The following is a 27,068-nucleotide window of genomic DNA, read 5'->3' as shown; positions in this document are numbered from 1 at the left end:
CCGAGGGATGATGAGTTGGATGAAGAGGTCAGGAGGATCCACAGGGAGGAAAGTGCCACTGCCTCAGAGTCCTCCCATTATGAAAGTATGGATGAGGATAATAGGCAGTGGCTAGAGGACAAGCGTAAGCTCGGCACCAAAAAGAAGAGAAAGAAGGGAGATAAAAAATCTTCTCCCAATCTGACCAAGGTACCTAAGGAAGGAAAAACCGACTCCCCTCTGGTTGGTCTTTCTAACCGGTTCCAAGCCCTTGAAAACATCTCTTCCTCTGAGGAGGAAGCTGAGGGTGAGGTTCTGGCTTCGGCGGGGCTCACAGGGGACGCCGAGTCTCCTTCTTCGGGGAATGTAAGATCCTTGGAGGGAGGGACTGGCCCAGAGTCCGGAGACGAGGACGATAAAAATAAAAAACACGTGGGAATGGATACCTCATTGTCATTAAAGAGGGGGAAGGATTCCTCCTCTGAGGCAGAGGATAAGGGTAGTGGGAAAAAGAAAGCCATCTAACTCAATCACCAATGATGGCGGAACCCACTCCGTTGACGCTGGCGTCCATTAATGTCGCCAGCATAAAGTCAAATACAGCTAGATTTGCAGCCTTTGATTTTCTCAGCCGGGTTGAAGCTGACATTTTCTTTTTGCAAGAGACCAGGCTGCCAAACATGGCAGATGTGTTTAAAGCTAAGAGGGAGTGGAGACTCGGGCCCTCCTATTGGTCACTTGCGGCCGAGCCGTATAGCGGAGTGGTGGTCCTTTTTACCGCACCGGTGGAATGCCGACGGGTTATTGAGTTAGAAATGGGGAGGTGCCTGATCTTAGATGTCCTCATGAAGGGACAAGAGCTCCGGCTCATCAACATCTATGGTCCCCAATCTAAGTGGGACCGGAAGTGTCTCTTTATGAGGATCAAGCCCTACCTTTTTACAAGTCGGCAGGTTGTCTTTGGAGGGGACTTCAATGCTGTCACGAGGCCCCGAGATAGAGGAGGTTCCAGAGATAAGCTGACTTACGATAGCGTCGCCCTTAATAGTATAGCTAGTGAGGCTCGCCTGGTGGATGTCCACATTCGGCACACCCCAGGCCACGAGGGGTTCACCTATCATAGAGGTAAGTGTAGGTCCAGAATAGATAGGTTTTATTTAAAGGAGGAAGCTGTCTCTTCAGCAGTGTCTGTTGTTGAGGTGGAGTTCTCCGACCACTGTTTAATTTTGTTTTCTCTGAATGTTACAGAGACCCTCCGGATGGGAAGAGGCTTTTGGAGGCTCAATTCATCTCTCTTGGAAGAAGCGGAGATAAGACAGTCCTTTGAGGATTTTCTTCAGAGCCAGGTACCCTTACTGGATCTTTGTAGTAGTAAGTCAGAGTGGTGGGAGATGTTCAAGGAAAGGGTGGCAAGATTCTTCCGCCAGCTCTCGAGCCTCAGGAATCTGAGCAGGTACCGCCTGTATCAGGGTCTGAGGAGGAAACTCGAACATCTTGTCTCAACTGGAGGTAGCCACGAGGAGATCTCCAGAGTGAAATTTTTGCTTATGAGGTGTCAGTACGATAGACACGCATCTTTGGTTTTTGAGAGGGATTACGGGAAGTACCGCTCACCCGACCCTTACAGAAACTGCAAGATGTCAGTGAATAGTAAAGTAGTTACAGGACTGGTCGACACTACGGGGTCCCTGAGGCGATCCAGATCAGGGATCCTGGAGGTTGTCAGATCCTTCTACTCGCACCTCTTGGGGAAGAGGGATCTTGATTGGGATGAGATGTCGGCTTTCCTGGCTGAAGCCGTCCCCGAACCAGGGGTAGACCCCTCTCTTGACGTTTTGACAGAAATGATCAGGGAAGAGGAAGTTCAGTTGGCGATTGAAGGGCTTGCCCCCAAAAAATCGCCTGGTCCAGATGGCTTAACATCTGAATTCTATAAGACCTTTAAGGACGTTTTGGTTCCCCTCTTGACTGAAGTCAATGAGGAGGTCTGCTCTGATCATCTTGTCAAAGGGTAAGGACCCATCTTGCATTGAGAATTGGCGTCCCATAGCGCTTCTCAATGCAGACAGGAAGGTTCTGGCAAAGGTTCTGTTTAAACGGCTGGTGAAATTTGCACCCCGACTCCTTTCGGAGGCCCAGCATTGCTCTGTTCCAGGCCGCAGCACATTTAGTGCTGTGCTCTGTGTCCGGGAGGCAGTGGAGCAGGGTAGGGCTGGTCACTGGAAGGGGTACATGCTGTCACTGGACCAGGCAAAAGCGTTTGATCGGGTTAATCACGAGTACCTCTGGTCCGTCCTTCTGAGATATGGCCTGCCGGGGGGGTTTGTTGATTGGCTTAAGACCTTGTACAGTGGGGCAGAGAGTTTCCCGCTTGTGAATGGTTGGATTGGCAGCTCTTTTGAGGTTGGGTCCGGTGTTCGCCAGGGTTGTCCCTTGAGCCCGCTGCTGTACGTGTTTGCGATTGACCCTCTTGTTAGGAGGGTGGACCGTTGGCCGGGATCGGGATGGACCAGGCAGCACCGGAGGCCACTCTGAGGGTGGTGGCGTATGCCGATGATGTCACCGTGTTTGTTTCCTCTCACGGGATGGCAGGGTGGCTGATGTCAGAGGTAGATCGCTACTCGGAGGCATCCGGGTCCAAGATCAACCGGGATAAGTGTGAGAGTCTTTGGCTGGGAGGAGGAGATCCTGGTTTTGATCTCCCGGACACCCTTCCAGGACCCCAAATCTCTGCAAAAATCCTTGGCATCAAATTTGGCCAGGGGGATTACCCCAAACAAAATTGGGACAGCAGGCTAGAGATCGCCACTCAGAAGGTGAACCAATGGAAGGGTTGGTCTTTGACCCTAAGGGAAAGGGTAAACCTGATCAAAACTTACCTGCTCCCTTTACTGATTTATCTGGGCAGTGTGTGCATCTTGCCGGAATCTCTCTGGACTCGGGTCTACAGTTTGTTCTTCCAACTGTTATGGGGGAATAGACAGAACCTGGTCAAGAGGGAGGTTACTTACCGTACGAGGAGACTAGGAGGGTTGGGTATGGTCAACCCTGTGGTATTCCTTGTGGACACCTTCATTAAGATCAATATTGCAAACCTCTGGAAAGAGAGGGCTCCTCCGTGGGTATTCTCCTGTAGGGGATGGTTTCAGCCTTTCTTCCAGGAATGGGAGACAAGAGGGCAAGTGAAGGATCTTCGCACACCGCATGGACATCTTCCGGCTTACGCTACCTTGGTTCTGAAGGTAATTCGTCGGTGGGGTCTGGGAATGTGGGAGATCAGGACTCTGCCAAGGAAACTCCTTGACAATAGGGCTCTGTTGACCCATTTCCAGAGGCCTCTGGCGCTCAGGGACTGCCCAAGTCGGGATCTTGGGGTGGGTTTGCATCTTTTGAATTCTATCAGGATCCCCTCGAAGTTTTGGGACTTGGCTTGGCGCTGCTTCCATGGGGAACTGTGTGTGAGGGACAATCTGAAGTGTAGGAGCTCTGAGGACAGGAATTGTCCTCGGGGAACATTGTGGTACCTTGCTGGAAAGCATGGACCACTTCCTGCTTCATTGTCCCTTCAACACAGAGGTGTACAACAGGGTGGGCGCCTTCATTGGTTGGTCTCGGCTGGCCGGTCTCTCCTATGCGGAATGGGCCTATGGAGCATTTGGAGACCTTGGTGGTCGGGACCGCTGCACCTTATTTCTAGTTAGCGCAGTGGTTAGGTATCACAGGTGAAACGCACGGTGCTTAGTATCGACGCAACGAAAAATCCTCCCCGTGGATGATGTGTTTAGGACCATACTCGGTGACCTGGTGAAGGTGCGCTCTTTGGAGTATCGGAGACTGGGCACACGGAGGGCCGCTCTCCTCTGGAGGGGCTTTTCTTTTAGTGTGCCCTAGTCTGGTCATCTCCTTTCCTGGTGGTGGGCTGCTGCTGACACTGTAGATTTTTGTTTTGTTTGATCATTATACAGTGATGTAGGGCTGCAGGCGCCGAACTTGGGCTTCGTGAGTTGTGATTATTGTGGTGTGTGCTGCTGTATATATTGTATATGGGGATTAGATTTGGGTGTAGGTGTTAGGTTGGGTGGTGGGAAAGGGGGGGAGGTGGGTTTATCTTGTGGGACTATGGGACACTGGGTGTTTGGGGGAAAACTGGCACTGCCTGATCTGGCCTATGGACGTTGGACATGGACTGAGGCATGAGACGCAGGACCAGCTCTCAGATCAGTGTGGGGGGTTGGGAATGGAGGATAGCTTAGTATTGTATATATTTGTTTAAATTTGTGGCTATTTTATTTAAAACTAAAAAAAAAAAAAAAAAGAGAAAGTTTATGTATATAGTTTTTGTTTGCCATTGTTTATTTTATTTGTTATTATTATTTTGTTTGGTGACCGGACCAGAAGGTCAAAGTAGTTATTCTGTATATAATGTATAATATGTGTGAGAGGAGAGAATGAGCGGCTGAACCAGTGTTCAGTATACTGATTATTTTCTGGCTGATATTTCTGTTTTGTTTCTGTTATTATTATTGTTATGTTTTATAATAAAAGATCTACAGGATGTAACTCAGGATTAGTAATGTAATGTATGTACACAGTGACTGCACCAGCAGAATAGTGAATGCAACTCTGGGGTATAATACAGGATGTAACTCAGGAACAGTAATGTATGTACACAGTGACTGCACCAGCAGAATAGTGAGTGCAGCTCTGGGGTATAATACAGGATGTAACTCAGGATCAGTAATGTAATGTATGTACACAGTGACTGCACCAGCAGAATAGTGAGTGCAGCTCTGGAGTATAAAACAGTATGTAACTCAGGATCAGTAATGTAATGTATGTATACAGTGAGTGCACCAGCAGAATAGTGAGTGCAACTCTGGAGTATAATACAGGATGTAACTGAGGATCAGTACAGGATCAGTAATGTATGTACACAATGACTGCACCAGCAGAATAGTGAGTGCAGCTCTGGAGTATAATACAGGATGTAACTCAGGATCAGTACAGGATCAGTAATGTAATGTATGTGCACAGTGAGTGCACCAGCAGAATAGTTAGTGCAGCTCTGGAGCATAATACAGGATGTAACTGAGGATCAGTACAGGATCAGTAATGTATGTACACAGTGAGTGCAGCTCTGGAGTTTAATAGAACTCTGGATCAGTATATACAGTGAGGCTGTTCTTGTATATCTCCCGTGGATACTGTTGCGTTGATCCGCCGTGCTCTCGTACCTGTACTTTCTGCAGGCAGTACAGCAGGATGTGGTTCTCCCGGCGTCCTTTATACTACACACCACCTGTCTTCTTTCTCACTCCACAAGTGAAGGCTTCTAGTAAAATCCACATTACCCGGCGTCTGTATTTATTAGTGCAGTGAAATAAGGGGAGCCGGTAACGGCCGTTGTTTACGCTCTGTAATATTCTCTCCGAGCTTCGAGGCTGGAGAGTCCTTGAGGAAATTTGCTCATAAATATTATGACCGCTCCACATAAAGCAGGTTTGCCCAGGTAGCGGCAGAGAGCGCCGCGGACCGCATGAAACAATCTACAAATTCGGGTATGTTTTATGCAAACTATCAATCTCCTGCGCGGTGTAATGTGTCATTCAAGAGAGTGAAGCGACGAGGACGACAACAGAGGAGAGTGGACGTCCCACGACCCGCTGCAGATGTCGCCAAACACAATGCTCTGGACTATTGGACGCTCCACTTAGCGCTCTGACACCACGGCACTGCCTGCTGTACATATTTAGACATGCGCCAATCTTAAACAGGGTAGCACATTTAGATATACACACGTGCGCGCCCAGCTCTAAACGTTATGTATTTTTCTGTGCGTTTGTTTTTGTCTTCTGAGACCACAACATTTTTTTCCCTCTCGACATCACCGTTTGAGGGCTTGTTTTTTTTTTTTTGCGGGACAAGTTGTATTTTAGTAATTCACCATTTACTGCACTGTGAATTGTACTGAAAAAGAGGGAAATAAATCCCAATTGCAGTGACTCAGTGTTAATTACCATGATTCCACCATTTTGTGTTTGAGGTTTTATATTTATGGCATTTGTGGTGCTGTAGAAATTACCCAAACCCTAAGGTCCACATTATTATGGAGATACCAAACTTAAACGGATATTTATGCTGTGGTTTCTCATTTTTCTTATTGGAATGTGCACATCCCAGAGATCCCAGAATGGCTCCCGCCGTCCTGGGGGGGTGGGCCCGGGATGGCTCCCGCTGTCTTGGGATGGTGGGCCCGGGAAGGCTCCCGCCGTCCTGGGGGGCGGGCCCGGGTTGGCTCCCGCCGTCCTGAGGGGTTGGCCCGGGATGGCTCCCGCCGTCCTGAGGGGTGGGCCTGGGTTGGCTCCCGCCGTCCTGAGGGGTGGGCCCCGGTTGGCTAAGCCTTGTCCGCTGCTTCTAACCTTCACTCTGCATCGAGCTCATCCCTAACCATCTCCATTGGGTTGAGGTCGCTAATAATAACGACCAGGTCATCTGATGCAGCCTCCTTTTCTCTTCTCCTTGGTCACAACCCGTGCATTGGCTGGAAGTGTTTTGTGTCATTGGCCTTTTACATTAGAAATGATCCCTCTAAGTGCAGAGGAGACAGGACGGTGGTTGCTGTTTATCACTGTGATGGCCATGTTTGTAATGTGCCTTGTATTTGAAGAAAATCCTCAACACCACCATCACTGCTTCCCCCACACCACCGTCACTCCTCCCCTCCATTCTTCCCCCACACCACCATCACTCCTCCCCTCCATGCTTCCCCCACACCACCGTCACTCCTCCCCTCCATTCTTCCCCCACACCACCGTCACTCCTCCCCTCCATTCTTCCCCCTCACCACCGTCACTCCTCCCCTCCATGCTTCCCCCACACCACCGTCACTCCTCCCCTCCATGCTTCCCCCACACCATCATCACTCCTCTCCTCTATGCTTCCCCCACACCACCATCACTCCTCCATGCTTCCCCCAGACCACCGTCACTCCTCCCCTCCATGCTTCCCTCACACCACCGTCACTCCTCCATGCTTCCCCCAGACCACCATCACTCCTCCCCTCCATTCTTCCCCCACACCACCGTCACTCCTCCCCTCCATGCTTCCCTCACACCACCGTCACTCCTCCATGCTTCCCCCAGACCACCATCACTCCTCCCCTCCATGCTTCCCCCACACCGTCACTCCTCCATGCTTCCCCCAGACCACCGTCACTCCTCCATGCTTCCCCCAGACCACCGTCACTCCTCCCCTCCATTCTTCCATCAACCACCGTCACTCCTCCATGCTTCCCCCAAACCACCGTCACTCCTCCCCTCCATGCTTCCCCCAGACCACCGTCACTCCTCCATGCTTCCCCCCAGACCACCGTCACTCCTCCCCTCCATGCTTCCCCCAGACCACCGTCACTCCTCCATGCTTCCCCCCACATCAGCATCACTCCTCCCCTCCATGCTTCCCCCACACCACCGTCACTCCTCCATGCTTTCCCCAGACCACCGTCACTCCTCCCCTCCATGCTTCCCCCAGACCACCGTCACTCCTCCCCTCCATGCTTCCCCCACACCACCATCACTCCTCCCCTCCATGCTTCCTCCACACCACCGTCACTCCTCCCCTCCATGCTTCCCCCACACCACCGTCACTCCTCCATGCTTCCCCCAGACCACGTCACTCCTCCCCTCCATGCTTCCCCCACACCACCGTCACTCCTCCCCTCCATGCTTCCCCCACACCACCATCACTCCTCCCCTTCCTGCTTCCCCCACACCACCATCACTCCTCTCCTTCCTGCTTCCCCCACACCACCGTCACTCCTCCCCTCCATGCTTCCCCCACACCACCGTCACTCCTCCCCTTAATGCTTCCCCCACATCACCGTCACTGCTCCCCCTTAATGCTTCCCCCACATCACCGTCACTGCTCCCCCTCCATGCTTCCCCCACACCACCATCACTCCTCCATGCTTCCCCCCAGACCACCGTCACTCCTCCCCTCCATGCTTCCCCCAGACCACCGTCACTCCTCCATGCTTCCCCCCACATCAGCATCACTCCTCCCCTCCATGCTTCCCCCACACCACCGTCACTCCTCCATGCTTTCCCCAGACCACCGTCACTCCTCCCCTCCATGCTTCCCCCAGACCACCGACACTCCTCCATGCTTCCCCCAAACCACCATCACTCCTCCCCTCTATGCTTCCCCCACACCACCATCACTCCTCCCCTCCATGCTTCCCCCACACCACCGTCACTCCTCCATGCTTCCCCCAGACCACCGTCACTCCTCCCCTCCATGCTTCCCCCACACCAGTCACTCCTCCATGCTTCCCCAGACCACCGTCACTCCTCCTCTCCATGCTTCCCCCACACCACCGTCACTCCTCCATGCTTCCCCCAGACCACCATCATTCCTCCCCTCCATGCTTCCCCCACACCACCGTCGCTCCGCCATGCTTCCCCCACACCACCGTCACTCCTCCATGCTTCCCCCACACCACCATCACTCCTCCCCTCCATGCTTCCCCCCACATTACCGTCACTCCTCCCCTTCATGCTTCCCCCCACATTACCGTCACTCCTCCCCTCCATGCTTCCCCCACACCACCGTCACTCCTCCCCTACATGCTTCCCCCACACCACCATCACTCCTCCCCTCCATGCTTCCCCCACACCACCGTCACTTCTCCCTTCCATGCTTCCCCCGCACCACCATCACTCCTCCCCTTCATGCTTCCCCACACCACCATCAATCCTCCCCTCTATTCTTCCCCCACACCACCGTCACTCCTCCCCTCCATGCTTCCCCCACACCACCATCACCCCTCCCCTCCATGCTTCCCCCACACCACCGTCACTCCTCCTCCATGCTTCCCCCACACCACCATCACTCCTCCCCTCCATGCTTCCCCCACACCACCGTTACTCCTCCATACTTCCCCCACACCACCAGCACTTCTCCCCTCCATGCTTCCCCCACAATACCTTCCTTCCTCCTCCATGCTTCCCCCGCACCACCGTTACTCCTCCCCTTCATGCTTCCCCCACACCACCGTCACTCCTCCCCTCCATGCTTCCCCCACACCACCATCACTCCTCCATGCTTCCCCCACACCACCTTCACTCCTCCCCTCCATGCTTCCCCCACACCACAGTCACTCCTCCCCTTCATGCTTCCCCCACACCACCGTCACTCCTCCATGCTTCCCCCACACCACCATCACTCCTCCTTCATGCTTCCCCCACACCACCGTCACTTCTCCCCTCCATGCTTCCCCCACGCCCCCATCACTCCTCCCCTCCATTCTTCCCCCACACCACCGTCACTCCTCCCCTCCATGCTTCCCCCACACCACCGTCACTCCTCCCCTCCATGCTTCCCCCAAACCACCTTCACTCCTCCTCCATGCTTCCCCCACACCACAGTCACTCCTCCCCTTCATGCTTCCCCCACACCACCGTCACTCCTCCTTCATGCTTCCCCCACACCACCGTCACTCCTCCTTCATGCTTCCCCCACACCACCATCACTCTTCCCCTCCATGCTTCCCCCACACCACCATCACTCCCCCTCCATGCTTCCCCCACACCACCATCACTCCTCCATACTTCCCCCACACCACCAGCACTTCTCCCCTCCATGCTTCCCCCACAATACCTTACTTCCTCCTCCATGCTTCCCCCGCACCACCGTTACTCCTCCCCTTCATGCTTCCCCCACACCACCGTCACTCCTCCCCTCCATGCTTCCCCCACACCACCGTCACTCCTCCTCCATGCTTCCCCCACACCACAGTCACTCCTCCCCTTCATGCTTCCCCCACACCACCGTCACTCCTCCTCCATGCTTCCCCCACACCACCGTCACTCCTCCTCCATGCTTCCCCCACACCACCGTCACTCCTCCTTCATGCTTCCCCCACACCACCATCACTCTTCCCCTCCATGCTTCCCCCACACCACCATCACTCCTCCTCCATGCTTCCCCCACACCACCTTCACTCCTCCCCTCCATGCTTCCCCCACACCACAGTCACTCCTCCCCTTCATGCTTCCCCCACACCACCGTCACTCCTCCATGCTTCCCCCACACCACCATCACTCCTCCTTCATGCTTCCCCCACACCACCGTCACTTCTCCCCTCCATGCTTCCCCCACGCCCCCATCACTCCTCCCCTCCATTCTTCCCCCACACCACCGTCACTCCTCCCCTCCATGCTTCCCCCACACCACCGTCACTCCTCCCCTCCATGCTTCCCCCAAACCACCTTCACTCCTCCTCCATGCTTCCCCCACACCACAGTCACTCCTCCCCTTCATGCTTCCCCCACACCACCGTCACTCCTCCTTCATGCTTCCCCCACACCACCGTCACTCCTCCTTCATGCTTCCCCCACACCACCATCACTCTTCCCCTCCATGCTTCCCCCACACCACCATCACTCCCCCTCCATGCTTCCCCCACACCACCATCACTCCTCCATACTTCCCCCACACCACCAGCACTTCTCCCCTCCATGCTTCCCCCACAATACCTTCCTTCCTCCTCCATGCTTCCCCCGCACCACCGTTACTCCTCCCCTTCATGCTTCCCCCACACCACCGTCACTCCTCCCCTCCATGCTTCCCCCACACCACCGTCACTCCTCCTCCATGCTTCCCCCACATCACAGTCACTCCTCCCCTTCATGCTTCCCCCACACCACCGTCACTCCTCCTCCATGCTTCCCCCACACCACCGTCACTCCTCCTCCATGCTTCCCCCACACCACCGTCACTCCTCCTTCATGCTTCCCCCACACCACCATCACTCTTCCCCTCCATGCTTCCCCCACACCACCATCACTCCTCCTCCATGCTTCCCCCACACCACCTTCACTCCTCCCCTCCATGCTTCCCCCACACCACAGTCACTCCTCCCCTTCATGCTTCCCCCACACCACCGTCACTCCTCCATGCTTCCCCCACACCACCATCACTCCTCCTTCATGCTTCCCCCACACCACCGTCACTTCTCCCCTCCATGCTTCCCCCACGCCCCCATCACTCCTCCCCTCCATTCTTCCCCCACACCACCGTCACTCCTCCCCTCCATGCTTCCCCCACACCACCGTCACTCCTCCCCTCCATGCTTCCCCCAAACCACCTTCACTCCTCCTCCATGCTTCCCCCACACCACAGTCACTCCTCCCCTTCATGTTTCCCCCACACCACCGTCACTCCTCCATGCTTCCCCCACACCACCGTCACTCCTCCTTCATGCTTCCCCCACACCACCATCACTCTTCCCCTCCATGCTTCCCCCACACCACCATCACTCCCCCTCCATGCTTCCCCCACACCACCATCACTACTCCATGCTTCCCCCACACCACCATCACTCCTCTCCTCCATACTTCGCCCCGCACCACCATCACTCCTCCTCCATGCTTCCCCCCACACCACCATCACTCCTCCTCCATGCTTCCCCCACACCAACATCACTACTCCGTGCTTCCCCCATACCACCGTCACTCCTCCCCTCCATGCTGCCCCCACACCAACATCACTCCTCCCCTCCATGCTTCACAGTGGGCACCAAACATGAAGAGACCATCCGCTCACCTCCTCTGCATCTCACAAAGATGTGGTGGATGGTACTACAAATCTCATAGTTCTGACTCATCCGACCACAGTACAGATTTGCTATGATCTGATGTCCAGTCCTTGTGAGTCTCGGCCCATTGAAGCCTTTTACACTTGTCTGCATTCCTCATTAGTGACTTCTTTGCAGCAATTCCACCTTAAACGCTGCTCGCAGTCTCCTCTGGATTGTTGATGTTAAGATGTCTGCTACTTGATGTCTGTGCATCATTTTATGGGGGCCGTTATCTGAGGTGCTGTGAATTTGTGGTTTCTGAGGCTGGAAACTCTGAACTTATCCTCTGCAGCAAAGATCCTTCTTGGTCTTCCTTTCATTGGCCAATCCATATGAGAGTCGGTTTCATCACATTGATAGTTTTCATGACTGCACTTGAGGATACATTCGAGGTTCTAGCACATTTGCAGACTCTCCTTCATGTCTTACAGTAATGGTGGACTGTGGCTTTTCTTAGTGTTTATTGCCATATTCTGGCTTAGAATAGCTGTGGAATAGGCTCCGTGCTGTATAGATCTGTGCACCAACACTGCCTGTTATGATCCTTAGTGGTTGAGGATCACAAATTACTCCAGCTAAGTAACAAACATAGGACAAGCTCTAGGGAGGTGGCAAACTGGACTGACCGCAAATCTGAACCTATCCAAACACACTAGAAGTAGCCGGTGAACGTGCCTAAAAATCCTAGACGTCTCGAGCCAGCCTAAGGAACTAACTACCCCTAGAGAGAAAGAAAAGACCTCTCTTGCCTCCAGAGAAATAATCCCCAAAGATATAGAAGCCCCCAACAGATAATAACGGTGAGGTAAGAGGAAGGCACATACACAGGGGTGAAAGCAGATTCAGCAAATGAGGCCCACTAATACTAGATAGCAGAAAATAGAAAAGGGAATCTATGCGGTCAGTAAAAAAAACCCTTACAAAATATCCACTCTGAGATTTCAAGAACCCCCACACCAACTAACGGTGTGGGGGGAGAAACTCAGTCCCCTAGAGCAACCAGCAAGCGAGGAAATCACATTTTAGCGAGCTGGACTAAAAACATAATGAACACTGATAATCAAAAAATGATCAAACAAAAACTTAGCTTGTCTTGGAGAGACTGGGAGCAAGGTAGACACAAGGAATCTGAAGAGCACTGAATACATTGATAGCAGGCAAGGAACTGAGTCTCCAGGTGAGCTAAATAGGAAACCAACCAAGGATAACGAACCAGCTGATGCAGCCAACCTGCAGAAAGACAACACTACACAGTACCGCTTGTGACCACTAGAGGGAGCCCAAAAATAGAATTCACAACAGTACCCCCCCTTGAGGAGGGGTCACCGAACCCTCATCAAGACCCCCAGGGCGATCAGGATGAGCCGCGTGGAAGGCACGAACCAAATCGGCCGCATGAACATCAGAGGCGACAACCCAGGAATTATCCTCCTGACCATAGCCCTTCCACTTAACCAAATACTGAAGCCTCCGTCTAGAGATACGAGAATCCAAAATCTTCTCCACCACGTACTCCAATTCGCCCTCGACCAGCACCGGAGCAGGAGGCTCAACAGAAGGAACCACAGGTACCACATACCTCCGCAACAAAGACCTATGGAACACATTATGAATGGCAAACGATGCTGGGAGATCCAAACGAAAAGACACCGGGTTAAGGATTTCCAAGATCTTATAAGGACCGATGAAGCGAGGCTTGAATTTAGGAGAGGAGACCTTCATAGGAACATACCGAGAAGACAGCCACACCAAATCCCCAACACGAAGTCGGGGACCCACACCGCGGCGGCGGTTGACAAAGCGCTGAGCCTTCTCCTGTGACAACCTCAAATTGTCCACCACATGGTTCCAAATCTGCTGCAACCTATCCACCACAGAATCCACCCCAGGACAGTCAGAAGGCTCAACCTGACCCGAGGAAAAACGAGGATGGAAACCAGAATTGCAGAAAAAAGGCGAAACCAAAGTAGCAGAACTAGCCCGATTATTAAGGACAAACTCGGCCAATGGCAAAAAAGTCACCCAATCATCCTGATCAGCAGAAACAAAACATCTCAAATAAGTTTCCAACGTCTGATTAGTTTGCTCGGTTTGGCCATTAGTCTGAGGATGGAAGGCCGACGAAAAAGACAAATCAATGCCCATCTTAGCACAAAAAGTCCGCCAAAACCTGGACACAAACTGGGATCCTCTATCAGACACAATATTCTCAGGAATGCCGTGCAAGCGAACCACATTCTGAAAAAATAGAGGAACCAAATCGGAGGAAGAAGGCAACTTAGGCAAGGGCACCAAATGGACCATCTTGGAAAAACGATCACACACCACCCAGATGACAGACATTTTCTGAGAGACTGGAAGATCCGAAATAAAATCCATGGAAATGTGCGTCCAAGGCCTTTTCGGAACAGGCAAAGGCAAAAGCAAACCGCTGGCACGAGAACAGCAAGGCTTAGCCCGAGCAGAAATCCCACAAGACTGCACAAAGGAACGCACATCCCGCGACAAGGAAGGCCACCAGAAGGACCTAGCCACCAAATCTCTGGTACCAAAAATCCCAGGATGACCCGCCAACACCGAAGAATGAACCTCGGAAATAACTCTGCTGGTCCATCTATCCGGGACAAACAGTCTCTCTGGTGGACAACGGTCAGGTCTATCCGCCTGAAATTTCTGCAGCACTCGTCGCAAATCTGGGGAAATGGCAGACAAAATCACTCCCTCTCTGAGAATACCAGCCGGCTCAGAAACTCCCGGAGAGTCAGGCACAAAACTCCTAGAAAGTGCATCAGCTTTCACGTTCTTCGAACCAGGCAGGTATGAGACCACGAAGTTGAAACGGGAGAAAAACAACGACCAACGAGCCTGTCTAGGATTCAGGCGCTTGGCAGATTCAAGGTAAATCAGATTTTTGTGATCAGTCAAGACCACCACACGATGTTTAGCTCCTTCGAGCCAATGTCGCCACTCCTCAAATGCCCACTTCGTAGCCAACAACTCCCGATTACCAACATCATAATTCCGCTCGGCAGGCGAAAACTTTCTTGAAAAGAAAGCACATGGCTTCATCACAGAGCCATCAGAGCTTCTCTGCGACAAAACAGCCCCTGCTCCAATCTCTGAAGCATCAACCTCGACCTGGAAGGGGAGAGAGACATCTGGCTGACATAAGACTGGAGCTGAAGAAAACCGGTGCTTCAGCTCCCGAAAGGCCTCCACGGCCGCAGGAGACCAATTAGTCACATCAGAACCCTTCTTGGTCAAATCCGTCAAAAGTTTAACCACGCTAGAAAAATTAGCGATGAAACGACGGTAAAAATTAGCAAAACCCAAGAACTTCTGAAGACTCTTAACAGACGTGGGCTGAGTCCAGTCATGAATAGCCTGGACCTTGACTGGGTCCATCTCCACAGTAGAAGGAGAAAAAATAAAACCCAAAAAGGAGACCTTCTGTACTCCGAAGAGGCATTTTGAGCCCTTCACAAATAAAGCATTAGCACGCAGGACCTGAAACACCATCCTGACCTGCTTCACATGGGACTCCCAATCATCAGAAAAGACCAAAATGTCATCCAGATAAACAATCATAAATTTATCCAGATATTCTCGGAAGATGTCATGCATGAAGGACTGAAACACAGAAGGAGCATTAGAGAGTCCAAAAGGCATCACTAAGTACTCAAAATGGCCTTCGGGCGTATTAAATGCTGTTTTCCATTCATCTCCCTGCTTAATGCGCACAAGGTTATACGCACCACGGAGATCTATCTTGGTGAACCAATTGGCACCCTTAATCCGAGCAAACAAATCAGACAGTAGTGGCAAAGGATACTGAAATTTGACTGTGATTTTATTCAGAAGACGATAATCTATACAAGGTCTCAAAGAACCGTCCTTCTTGTCCACAAAAAAAAAACCTGCACCAAGAGGGGAAGAGGATGGGCAAATATGTCCCTTCTCCAGAGACTCCTTTATATAACTCCGCATCGCGGCATGCTCTGGTATAGATAAATTAAAAAGTCGTCCCTTAGGGAATTTACTACCAGGAATTAAATTTATAGCACAGTCACAATCCCTATGAGGAGGCAAGGCACAGGACCTGGGCTCATCAAATACATCCTGGTAGTCAGACAAAAACTCAGGGACCTCAGAAGGAGTGGAAGAAGCAATAGACACCAACGGAGTATCGCCATGAATTCCCTGACAACCCCAACTTGACACAGACATAGCTTTCCAATCTAAAACTGGATTATGAGCTTGCAGCCATGGCAGACCCAAAACGACAACATCATGCAAATTATGCAGAACAAGAAAGCGAATCACCTCCTGATGTACGGGAGTCATGCACATGGTCATTTGCATCCAATACTGAGGCTTATTCTCAGCCAATGGCGTAGCATCAATTCCCCTCAGAGGAATAGGAAATTCCAAAGGCTCCAGGACAAAACCACAGCGCCTGGCAAACGACAAATCCATCAGATTCAGGGCAGCACCCGAATCCACAAAAGCCATAACCGGGTAGGACGACAAAGAACAAATCAAAGTAACAGACAAAATAAATTTAGGCTGTATAGTACCAATGGTGACAGGTTTAGATTTTTTTTTTAAGCGTTTAGAGCATGCTGAGATAACATGAGTAGAATAACCACAGTAAAAGCACAACCCATTTTGACGTCTATGACTTTGTCGCTCAATTCTGGTCAGAGTTCGGTCACACTGCATAGACTCAGGTCTCTGTTCGGAAAACACCGCCAAAGGATGAGCAGATTTGCGCTCCCGCAAACGCCGATCAACCTGAATGGCTAAAGCCATAGAATCACTCAGACTTGCAGGGGTGGGAAACCCCACCATAACATTCTTAACGGCCTCAGAAAGACCTTCTCTGAAATTTGCAGCCAGGGCACACTCATTCCATTGAGTAAGCACCGACCATTTCCGAAATTTTTGACAATACACCTCTGCTTCATCCTGACCCTGAGAGATAGCCAGCAACGCTTTTTCTGCCTGATTCTCAAGATTAGGCTCCTCATAAAGCAGTCCAAGAGCCAGAAAAAATGCATCCACATTAAGCAATGCAGGATCTCCTGGCGCCAGAGAGAAAGCCCAATCTTGAGGGTCGCCGCGCAACAAGGAGATAACAATTTTAACTTGCTGAGCGGAATCACCAGAGGAACGAGGTCTCAGAGATAGAAATAGCTTACAATTATTCTTAAAATTTAGAAACCTAGATCTATCTCCAGAAAACAACTCAGGAATGGGTATCTTTGGTTCTGACATAGGGCTATGAATAACAAAATCCTGAATACTTTGCACCCGTGCAGTAAGATGATCCACACTAGAAGTCAGAGTCTGAACATTCATGTCTGCAGCTGAGCTCAAAACCACCCAGAGTTCAAGGGGATGAAAGAAGCTAAACAGACTGCAGCAAAGGAAAAGCGGGAGGGAAAAAAAAAAAAAAAGTACTCAGGTCTTCTTTTTATCCCACTTCTGCGATGCATTAAACACTTTTTGGCCTGCTATACTGTTATGATCCTTAGTGGTTGAGGATCACAAATTACTCCAGCTAAGTAACAAACATAGGACAAGCTCTAGGGAGGTGGCAAACTGGACTGACCGCAAATCTGAACCTATCCAAACACACTAGAAGTAGCCGGTGAACGTGCCTAAAAATCCTAGACGTCTTGAGCCAGCCTAAGGAACTAACTACCCCTAGAGAGAAAGAAAAGACCTCTCTTGCCTCCAGAGAAATAATCCCCAAAGATATAGAAGCCCCCAACAGATAATAACGGTGAGGTAAGAGGAAGGCACATACACAGGGGTGAAAGCAGATTCAGCAAATGAGGCCCACTAATACTAGATAGCAGAAAATAGAAAAGGGAATCTATGCGGTCAGTAAAAAAAACCCTTACAAAATATCCACTCTGAGATTTCAAGAACCCCCACACCAACTAACGGTGTGGGGGGAGAAACTCAGTCCCCTAGAGCAACCAGCAAGCGAGGAAATCACATTTTAGCGAGCTGGACTAAAAACATAATGAACACTGATAACACAGGTCAACAAAAAATAATTTTTTTTCTGGTGTCCAAAATATTTTAATGAATTTGGGGTATTTTTGGGGTGCTGATTCTGAATATGCTATCAGTTTTGCCAGATTGGCTCAAGTTTTTGAGATTTTTGGTATCTTATTTATAGCACTTGTTGGTAAATGCGACGCATCATCTCATTAATTTCTTTGGATTAGTACTTGAACTGAGCAGTTCTCAATATAGTTTTGTGTTAATTAGTGTTCTAAAAGTTTGTTCATAGCTTGATTTTTGCACTAACTTTATGTTGTTGTCTGTTTTCCAGTGAAAAGCATGAACTCATCAAGAAGAAGTTGTCTTAACGATCCAGACTCATTCTGTTACATTTGTGGTGAATACACACTGCCAAAACATAGAAGAAACATAACAGACTTCGTAAAAAAAGTGTATTTTGCCTATTTTGGGGTTATGCTTGGGGACCAAGACAAGTTTTGGGCACCACACATAGTGTGCAAAGCATGTATCGAATTATTACGAAAATGGAGCAAAGGACAAAGAAAAAGCTTCAAATTTGGTGTTCCAATGGTGTGGAGAGAGCCAAAAAATCATCATGATGACTGTTATTTCTGTGCAGTGCAAGGATTCAATAAGCATAAGAAACGAAAATGGGAGTAACATGGAATCTGCAAGAAGGCCTGTCCCTCATTGTGAAGATGTGCCTGTACCTGTGTTTACCATAAATAACAGTCATCATGATGATTTTTTGGCTCTCTCCACACCATTGGAACACCAAATTTGAAGCTTTTTCTTTGTCCTTTGCTCCATTTTCGTAATAATTCGATACATGCTTTGCACACTATGTGTGGTGCCCAAAACTTGTCTTGGTCCCCAAGCATAACCCCAAAATAGGCAAAATACACTTTTTTTACGAAGTCTGTTATGTTTCTTCTATGTTTTGGCAGTGTGTATTCACCACAAATGTAACAGAATGAGTCTGGATCGTTAAGACAACTTCTTCTTGATGAGTTCATGCTTTTCACTGGAAAACAGACAACAACATAAAGTTAGTGCAAAAATCAAGCTATGAACAAACTTTTAGAACACTAATTAACACAAAACTATATTGAGAACTGCTCAGTTCAAGTACTAATCCAAAGAAATTAATGAGATGATGCGTCGCAATTACCAACAAGTGCTATAAATAAGATACCAAAAATCTCAAAAACTTGAGCCAATCTGGCAAAACTGATGACATATTCAGAATCAGCACCCCAAAAATACCCTAAATTCGATGAAATATCTTTGGCACCAAAAATGCTGTTGACCAGTGTAATCAAAAAATGATCAAACAAAAACTTAGCTTGTCTTGGAGAGACTGGGAGCAAGGTATACACAAGGAATCTGAAGAGCACTGAATACATTGATAGCAGGCAAGGAACTGAGTCTCCAGGTGAGCTAAATAGGAAACCAACCAAGGATAACGAACCAGCTGATGCAGCCAACCTGCAGAAAGACAACACTACACAGTACCGCTTGTGACCACTAGAGGGAGCCCAAAAATAGAATTCACAACAGCTGCCCCTGCAGAACACACCTTGTGGTCAGACATTCTCTGAGTGCCGGTGACTCCACAGATGAATTTTGAGCAAGGTTATGTGTCCATGGAGCCTTTCCAGGTGAGGAGAGGACGAGGAGCGGCATAAAGCCGACATCAGAGTAACAGGGAATCTAAGGTGTAACATATTCTGTTTTGTGTCACTCCTGGTTCTCTACTCCTTACTTCTATTTTCTTTCCTGATTTTTCTTCCCTCAGTCTGAATCTGCAATAAGTACAAGATAAACCACTGCATGAACAGGGGTGACCAAACTTTACACTGTAGTGTACATATGTTTTTTTTTTGTTTGTTTTGTTTTTTATAGGGATGTGGAGAGACCAAATAAACGTTATTCCTGGCGATTCTTTTTTTTTTCTTCTGAATGATTTATGTAACTTTAAATTTTGATCAAATGATCTTTACAGACTTCAGCAATACCAAGTGTGCATTTATTTTTTAACTTTATTTTTGAACTTCTGTAATCTTTTTACATCTTTGTTTTTGTTACTTTGTTACACCGCAGTACTGCGTTACATAGGAATGTTACTGATCATGGGGGTCACCTTCTTGTGAGCATAACGATGGCGGTAACAGGACTCCCGTTGTCCACTAGAGATCCGCACATGGGATTCAGAAGTACATCATAGGAAGGGTTATATAAATTGTCTGCAGCGGTCAGATGATTATAACCTGATGTCAGCTGATAACGGCCTGTTTGCTGCAGCCAATCACAAGTCTTGGCAGACAGGTGTCTGAAGACGGGGACGTCATCTCTGCCCGTCCTGCCGAGCCCCCTAATCTGGCACCAGTGGGAACATCTAGATTATCAGCATCTATCCGTGTGGTTACACTCCCATCTTTCTACAGGTGTTTGATTTTTTTCCCTGTGTCCTAATAATGAAAATCAGTAATCGAGCAGAATCGGTGCAGACGTCCCCATCCTCGCGTCTCTTGATAAGGTCGATTCTATTATTTTTTTTTCTGTCGCACATCACCGGTTATTACACACGAAAAGTGATTGTCCAGCGAGGCGGAAACCCGAGCTATGGCGTCTCTGAGCGTGTTCAGCACAAAATGTGCGGAGAGCCTGAGATCAAGCAGGAGCCATCATTAACCCGACAGCGTTAACCTAAATAAAAAAAAAAAACCTCCTCATCTACATTTCCTCTGAGTCTTGCACAGGGTGGGGGGCGCTCACTGTGCTGCTGCTCCGCTAACACTCGGGTGTCCTGAGTTTGTTGTTTCCAGCATGTTCCGTGTGGCTGAGCCCGGCGGCCCCCCCCCCCTCGGCACAGTGTCCTCGGATTCTGCCCTTACCTGTTGTGTGATGTGTAAACATAGGATTGACAACAGATTGTTTACAGGAAAGAAATATATCTTGGTACCGTGTTAGCCAGTAGAAAGATATTTAGAATTGAGAGTCCTCAGTGGTTGATACCTTTTAATGGCTAACTGAAAAGATGGTAACAAATTGCTAGCTTTCGAGACTACTCCGGTCTCTTCATCAGGCAAAGACTAAGGGTACTGTCTCACAGTGGCACTTTTGTCGCTACGACGGTACGTTCCGTGACGTTCCAGCGATATCCATACGATATCGCTGTGTCTGACACGCAGCAGCGATCAGGGACCCTGCTGAGAATCGTACGTCGTAGCAGATCGTTTGGAACTTTCTTTCGTCGCTGGATCTCCCGCTGTCATCGTTGGATCGGTGTGTGTGACAGCGATCCAGCGATGCGTTCGCTTGTAACCAGGGTAAACATCGGGTTACTAAGCGCAGGGCTGCGCTTAGTAACCCGATGTTTACCCTGGTTACCATCGTAAAAGTAAAAAAAAACAAACAGTACATACTCACATTCTGGTGTCCTTCAGGTCCCTTGCAGTCTGCTTCCCGCTCTGACTGACTGCCGGCCGGAATGTAAGAGCAGAGCACAGCGGTGACGTCACCGCTGTGATCTGCTTTCACTTTACGGCGGCACTCAGTCAGAGCGGGAAGCATACGGCAAGGGACCTGACGGGCACCGGAATGTGAGTATGTACTGTTTTTTTTTTTTTTTACTTTTACGATGGTAACCAGGGTAAACATCGGGTTACTAAGCGCGGCCCTGCGCTTAGTAACCCGATGTTTACCCTGGTTACCCGGGGCCTTCGGCATCGTTGGTCGCTGGAGAGCGGTCTGTGTGACAGCTCCCCAGCGACCACACAACGACTTTCCAACGATCACGGCCAGGTCGTATCGCTGGTCGTGATCGTTGGAAAGTTGCAGAGTGTGAGAGTACCCTAAAACAGATTGTTTATAGAGCGGAGACCACTCCATTATCTGCCGTTATGTCACAATCCGCCAACTTCACTGAGAGGGCCACAGCAAGACCACAAACGTCTGCAACTTCCCAACCAACTTTGTGTTTTAGCTTCTTATCATTTTCAATATCTCTCCTCACTGTCAGTGAAACACATCCCTCCATATTACAGCTACACAGAGCTGGAGAGTCTGGTTATCTGTCAGATTTACCTGGCCTCTGAGTGTCCAACCCAGAGCTAAACTCACTATTCTGCTGGTGCAGTCACTGTGTACATACATTACATTACTGATCTTGAGTTACATCCTGTATTATACCCCAGAGCTGCACTCACTATTCTGCTGGTGCAGTCACTGTGTACATACGTTACATCACTGATCCTGAGTTACATCCTGTATTATACTCCAGAGCTGCACTCACTATTCTGCTGGTGCAGCTCTGGAGTATAAGGGTACGTCTCCACGGTACGGATGGGCGGTGGTATCGCCGCAGCGGCGAAGCCGCTCGGCGCTAAGCCCCGCCCCCTTAATGGAACGCGATCATGCCGGATGTGTTAACTCTTCACATCCGGGATGATCGCTCTCTCCCATAGCGCCCTGTGATATGCCTTGCGGGGACGCTGCGTCCCCGCAAGGTGTACGGACATGCTGCGATCTGAAAAGACGCGCAGCATGTCCGTAGTCGCAGGGCCGCCGCGTGCAGGTTTCCACGCATAGTGGAGACAGGATTTCATCAAATCCCCTCCACTATGCAGGAACATCTGGACGCTGCTTGTTTGACGCTGCAGCGCTGCGCAGCGTCAAACAAGCAGCGTTTCCTGAACGTGGAAACTCACCCTAATACAGGATGTAACTCAGGATCAGTAATGTAATGTATGTACACAGTGACTACACGCAGAGCTGTGCTCACTATTCTGCAGGTGCAATGTGTTTTGGTGGTGAAAATTGATAATAGTTTTCTTTTCTGTGTTGTTGATTAGATACGATTTTCTAATAAGAGGTGATTTACATTCTGGTCTCTATATAAATTACTGAGATTAAGTTTTAATTTTTCTGCTTTTTTTGCTCTAGAAATGAAGATTCGGAGAATGTTCAGGAAGTTGGGTCGCTTCGTGTAAATCCTGAACTTTTAACCACAGAGTCCAAGGAACTGGACGCTCACTCCGCCACCTCCTCTCAGAATGTCGATATTGCTGGTGTTACAGTAGAGTCACAGGACGAGCCGCAGACAGAGATCGCAGCCGCCGCTACTAGAGAAGAGTCTGTGGACGGTGATCGTGCCGCTGTTGATGTCAGTGAGGTGGAGTCCGGCCACGGACCCCCAGGCCCCGTAACGGGGAATCAGACTGAGCCCCAGAGAAATGTCACTTACTCTGATATTGTCCGAGAAGGAAGGAGATTCAATATCGACCTGGTCTCCAAGGTGAGCTGATAGGTAGTATCTGTGCGCTCACTTACGTTGTTACATTACATTCTGTAGTAATTGTCGTTCTATAAACTATTCTACATGATATCCTTCAGTGATTCTGTTGTGATGGTCCGGACAGGGAGCTGGTAATGATTTTACAAGTCCTGAGCTCCCCTAAGCCTATTCATGACAACAGAACAACAGACCTCCTTATAGATGAATGTGCAGAAAAGCAATGAAAAAGCCAAACGGTGCAAAATTTCTAATGATACCCAATTTCAAACATAATTTTTTAGCCCCAAATAAATCCATTTAGATATAAAAAAATGTCCTAAAAGGTGAACAACCCCTTTTAACTATTCTGTGGCAATTCTGATTTATACATTGTATACATCATTGTGTACATACATTACATTACTGATCCTGCACTTATCCTGGGTTACATCTTGTATTCTACCCCAGAGCTGCACTCACTATTCTGCTGGTGCAGTCACTGTGTGCATACATTACTGTACTGATCCTGAGTTACCTCCTGTATTATACTCCAGAGCTGCACTCATTATTCTGCTGGTGCAGTCACTGTGTACATACATTACATTACTGATCTTGAGTTACATCCTGTATTATACCCCAGAGCTGCACTCACTATTCTGCTGGTGCAGTCACTGTGCACATACATTACATTACTGATCCTGAGTTACATCCTGTATTATACTCCAGAGCTGCACTCACTATTCTGCTGGTGCAGTCACTGTGTACATACATTACATTACTGATCCAGAGTTACATCCTGTATTATACACCAGACCTGCACTCACTATTGTGCTGGTGCAGTCACTGTGCACATACATTACATTACTGATCCTGAGTTACATCCTGCATTATACCCCAGAGCTGCACTCACTATTCTGCTGGTGCAGTCACTGTGTACATACATTACATTACTGATCCTGAGTTACCACCTGTATTATACCCCAGAGCTGCATTCACTATTCTGCTGGTGCAGTTACTGTGTACATACATTACATTACTGATCCTGAGTTACCACCTGTATTATACCCCAGAGCTGCATTCACTATTCTGCTGGTGCAGTCACTGTGTACATACATTACATTACTGATCCTGAGTTACCACCTGTATTATACCCCAGAGCTGCACTCACTATTCTGCTGGTGCAGTCACTGTGTACATACATTACATTACTGATCCTGAGTTACATCCTATATTATACTCCAAAGCTGCACTCATATTTAACTTAGATTTGCCTTTCGGAGGTGTTCCGTTTTTTGGGGCACTGCTTGCTTAGTTCTGCAGCCATTTTTCTCCCCTCGGGTATGACTGAACAGTTGTACTTTTGTGCCTCGTAGGGGTAATATCTGCTTTTCCTGTTGTCATCCAGCTTTCCTACAAGCAGACTTCATATTTTGTAATTTGCAGAAAGATTTAAATGATTAACTTTTTGTTGAATTTTGTTGTTCTACTTAAAGGGACAGCGCTGTTTTCCGGGCTGATCCCCTGCCCCTCCTCTTCCATTACGGTGACAGCATGTGGCAGATCAGAGAATGTCGCCGGTGACTAGTTACCTCCTTCATTACATCTAATATTTACATTTCTTTACTTGCCGCTGGCCACAACTGACTGATCCCATCCACTTAATTAGCTCTCATGGTTTATATTCCTATAAATCCTTTTTTTTTTACCTTTTAATAATTGCACCTTGCAGAGGGAATGAATATTAATGGTCCCGGCCTCCCTTTTCTTCTCAAAATATAGATGTGAACCGAGAAGAAATGTCTCTTTTCAGAGCGAGAGGATCCGCTGCCTCCGCGATTCATCACAGTGATCAGTCTCTCTGTCTTGCTGCAAATCAAAGACATAATTGAGTTCCTGAGGATGGATTAGTCAGAAAAATCATTTACTCTGGACGCATTTAGCAGCAATGTCAGGGCTCAGAGGCAGGAGATGACTCTTGTGTCTTTTTACAACTGGTTCCTTGCTTGTATGACAGAGATCCAGGTGCCTTGTGCCCGGGGTACATAGTGACACAGAACGCGATTTTTACTGCTATATATAATTACTATATTCCACATACATACATATATTAATGTGATATATAAATATATCATATTGTAGTTTACCGCAGTTGATCTTAAATTATGTGCTCTCAACCATGGGAGCATGTAAATTAATTGCCACTAAATATATGTATGCATACCAGTTCCCTCCCAAGCTCATAACAGAGACACAGTACCAGAACCCAGCTCATAACAGATACAGTACCATAACAAAGCTCACGGCAGAGATACAGCATCAGAACCAAGCTCATGACCGAGATACAGCACAAGATCCAAGCATGGTACTCAAATTGTTTAAGAACCAAGTTCATAGCATATATAATGTACCAAGTTCATGCACAGTACATGAGATGTTCATAACATATATGCAGTATCAAATCCAAGCACACTGCATAGTGTCAGAAGCAAGCTAATGACATAAGTACAGATCCATAACAAATCTATTTAGAGTACTAAGCATATAAAATAATCACAGTAACAGACTTATAAAACTTTTAGCAAGAATACAACATTAGAACCAAGCTCGTCATATAATTACTGTACTATAAGCAAGTTAAAACCTGATATACAATCCCAGAACCAAGCACAATGCATAAATACAGTACAAGCACCAAGCTAGTAAAAATAAACAGCAGAACTAAGCTCAAATGTACTGTACCTCAGCCAAGCTCATTAAATCCATAAAGCAGCAGAATCATGAATACAGTACTTGAGGCAAGCTGATAACATAAATACAGTACCAGTAACAAGCATGCTACATAAATACTGTGCATAACCATAACATTTACAGAACACTAAGCTGGGCTCATAGCATGAACAGAGTCCCAGTTTCACTCTCAAAATATGCATTTAGAACCAAGGTCATTACGGCATTTTATAACAACATAACCAAAGACACATGATATATACTGCACCAAAGCCAAGCTCATAAGACAAATACAGCACCAGAACGAAACACAGTGCATAAATACAGCACCAGAACCAAACACGGTTCATAAATACAGCACCTGAACGCAGGAATCCTGGACTATTCTAGTCTGGAATAGAACTACTGGAATTTCTGAACTGTTAGTTGCCAGATGGCTGAAATTTCTTGTACTTATATATGTCCGTGTATGGGAGGTAAGTCAGTCTGTTTCTACCTTATTACTTTGTATATCTTGCAGACATGTTCCTCCTCACTGTACAGATCCCATCTCATCTGTCACTCTTTTTACTCTGCAGTTTCTATATTCTCGTGGACTGTTAATCGATCTACTGATAAAATCCAACGTCAGCCGCTACACAGAATTCAAGAACGTCACCCGAATCCTCACTTACCACCACGACAAGATAGAGCAGGTTAGTTATTGGCAGTAGTAGTCGCCAGGTTGATGGAGCAAGAATGAGGAAAGTCAGAATTCATAGAAATGATCCATTGTAACGCGGGATGTCCCCTCTCCCGGTAGGTGCCGTGTTCTCGCGCCGACGTCTTCTCCAGCAAACAGCTGTCTATGATCGAGAAGAGAACACTGATGAAATTCCTGACTTTCTGTGCAGATTACGAGCAACATCCAGAAGAATATCAAGGTACCGTCCAATGTGGAACGTTCTCTCATCACTAGCTGTAAGATCTAATGTCTGTTTCCTATCCATTGATTAGAGATCAGGGAATTAATTCACAGTCCCCTGGTCCTGGCATAGATTCCTGTGTGTGGCACGCCGCAACTATGGCGTTCCTGGGATCCAGGCAGGTAGGTGGAAGTTCTGTACCTGGCAGGGCTTCTGTGCAGTGCCCGCGGGCTTCTGTACCAGGCAGGGCTTCTGTGCAGTGACAACGGGCTACTGTACTAAGCAGGACTTCTGTGCAGTGACCACGGGCTACTGTACCAGCAGCGCTTCTGTACAGTGACCACGGGCTACTATACCAGCAGAGCTTCTGAGCAGTGGCTACGGGCTACTGTACCAAGCGGGGCTTCTGTGCAGTGACAACGGGCTACTGTACCAGCAGCGCTTCTGTGCAGTGGCTACGGGCTACTATACCAGCAGGGCTTCTGTGCTGTGGCCACGGGCT

At 48.7% G+C, this 27,068-nt stretch overlaps 1 protein-coding gene across 1 annotated transcript in view; it reads left to right on the top strand.

Annotated features, from left to right (window-relative positions):
• Window positions 1–27,068, top strand: part of CHM (CHM Rab escort protein) — a 117,321-nt gene that overhangs the window by 18,439 nt on the left and 71,814 nt on the right. The window contains exons 5-7 of the mRNA XM_077286482.1: window positions 22,604–22,955; window positions 26,240–26,356; window positions 26,464–26,584. Of these exons, the coding sequence (XP_077142597.1) occupies window positions 22,604–22,955; window positions 26,240–26,356; window positions 26,464–26,584 (590 nt within the window). The remainder of the gene's footprint in view (window positions 1–22,603; window positions 22,956–26,239; window positions 26,357–26,463; window positions 26,585–27,068) is intronic.

The sequence above is a fragment of the Ranitomeya variabilis genome, chromosome 2, assembly GCF_051348905.1.
Source record: "Ranitomeya variabilis isolate aRanVar5 chromosome 2, aRanVar5.hap1, whole genome shotgun sequence".
In the NCBI taxonomy this organism is placed as follows: domain Eukaryota; kingdom Metazoa; phylum Chordata; class Amphibia; order Anura; family Dendrobatidae; genus Ranitomeya; species Ranitomeya variabilis.
The sequence above is the reverse complement of the archived record's forward strand: the minus strand, read 5'-3'. Positions and strand labels throughout refer to the sequence as shown.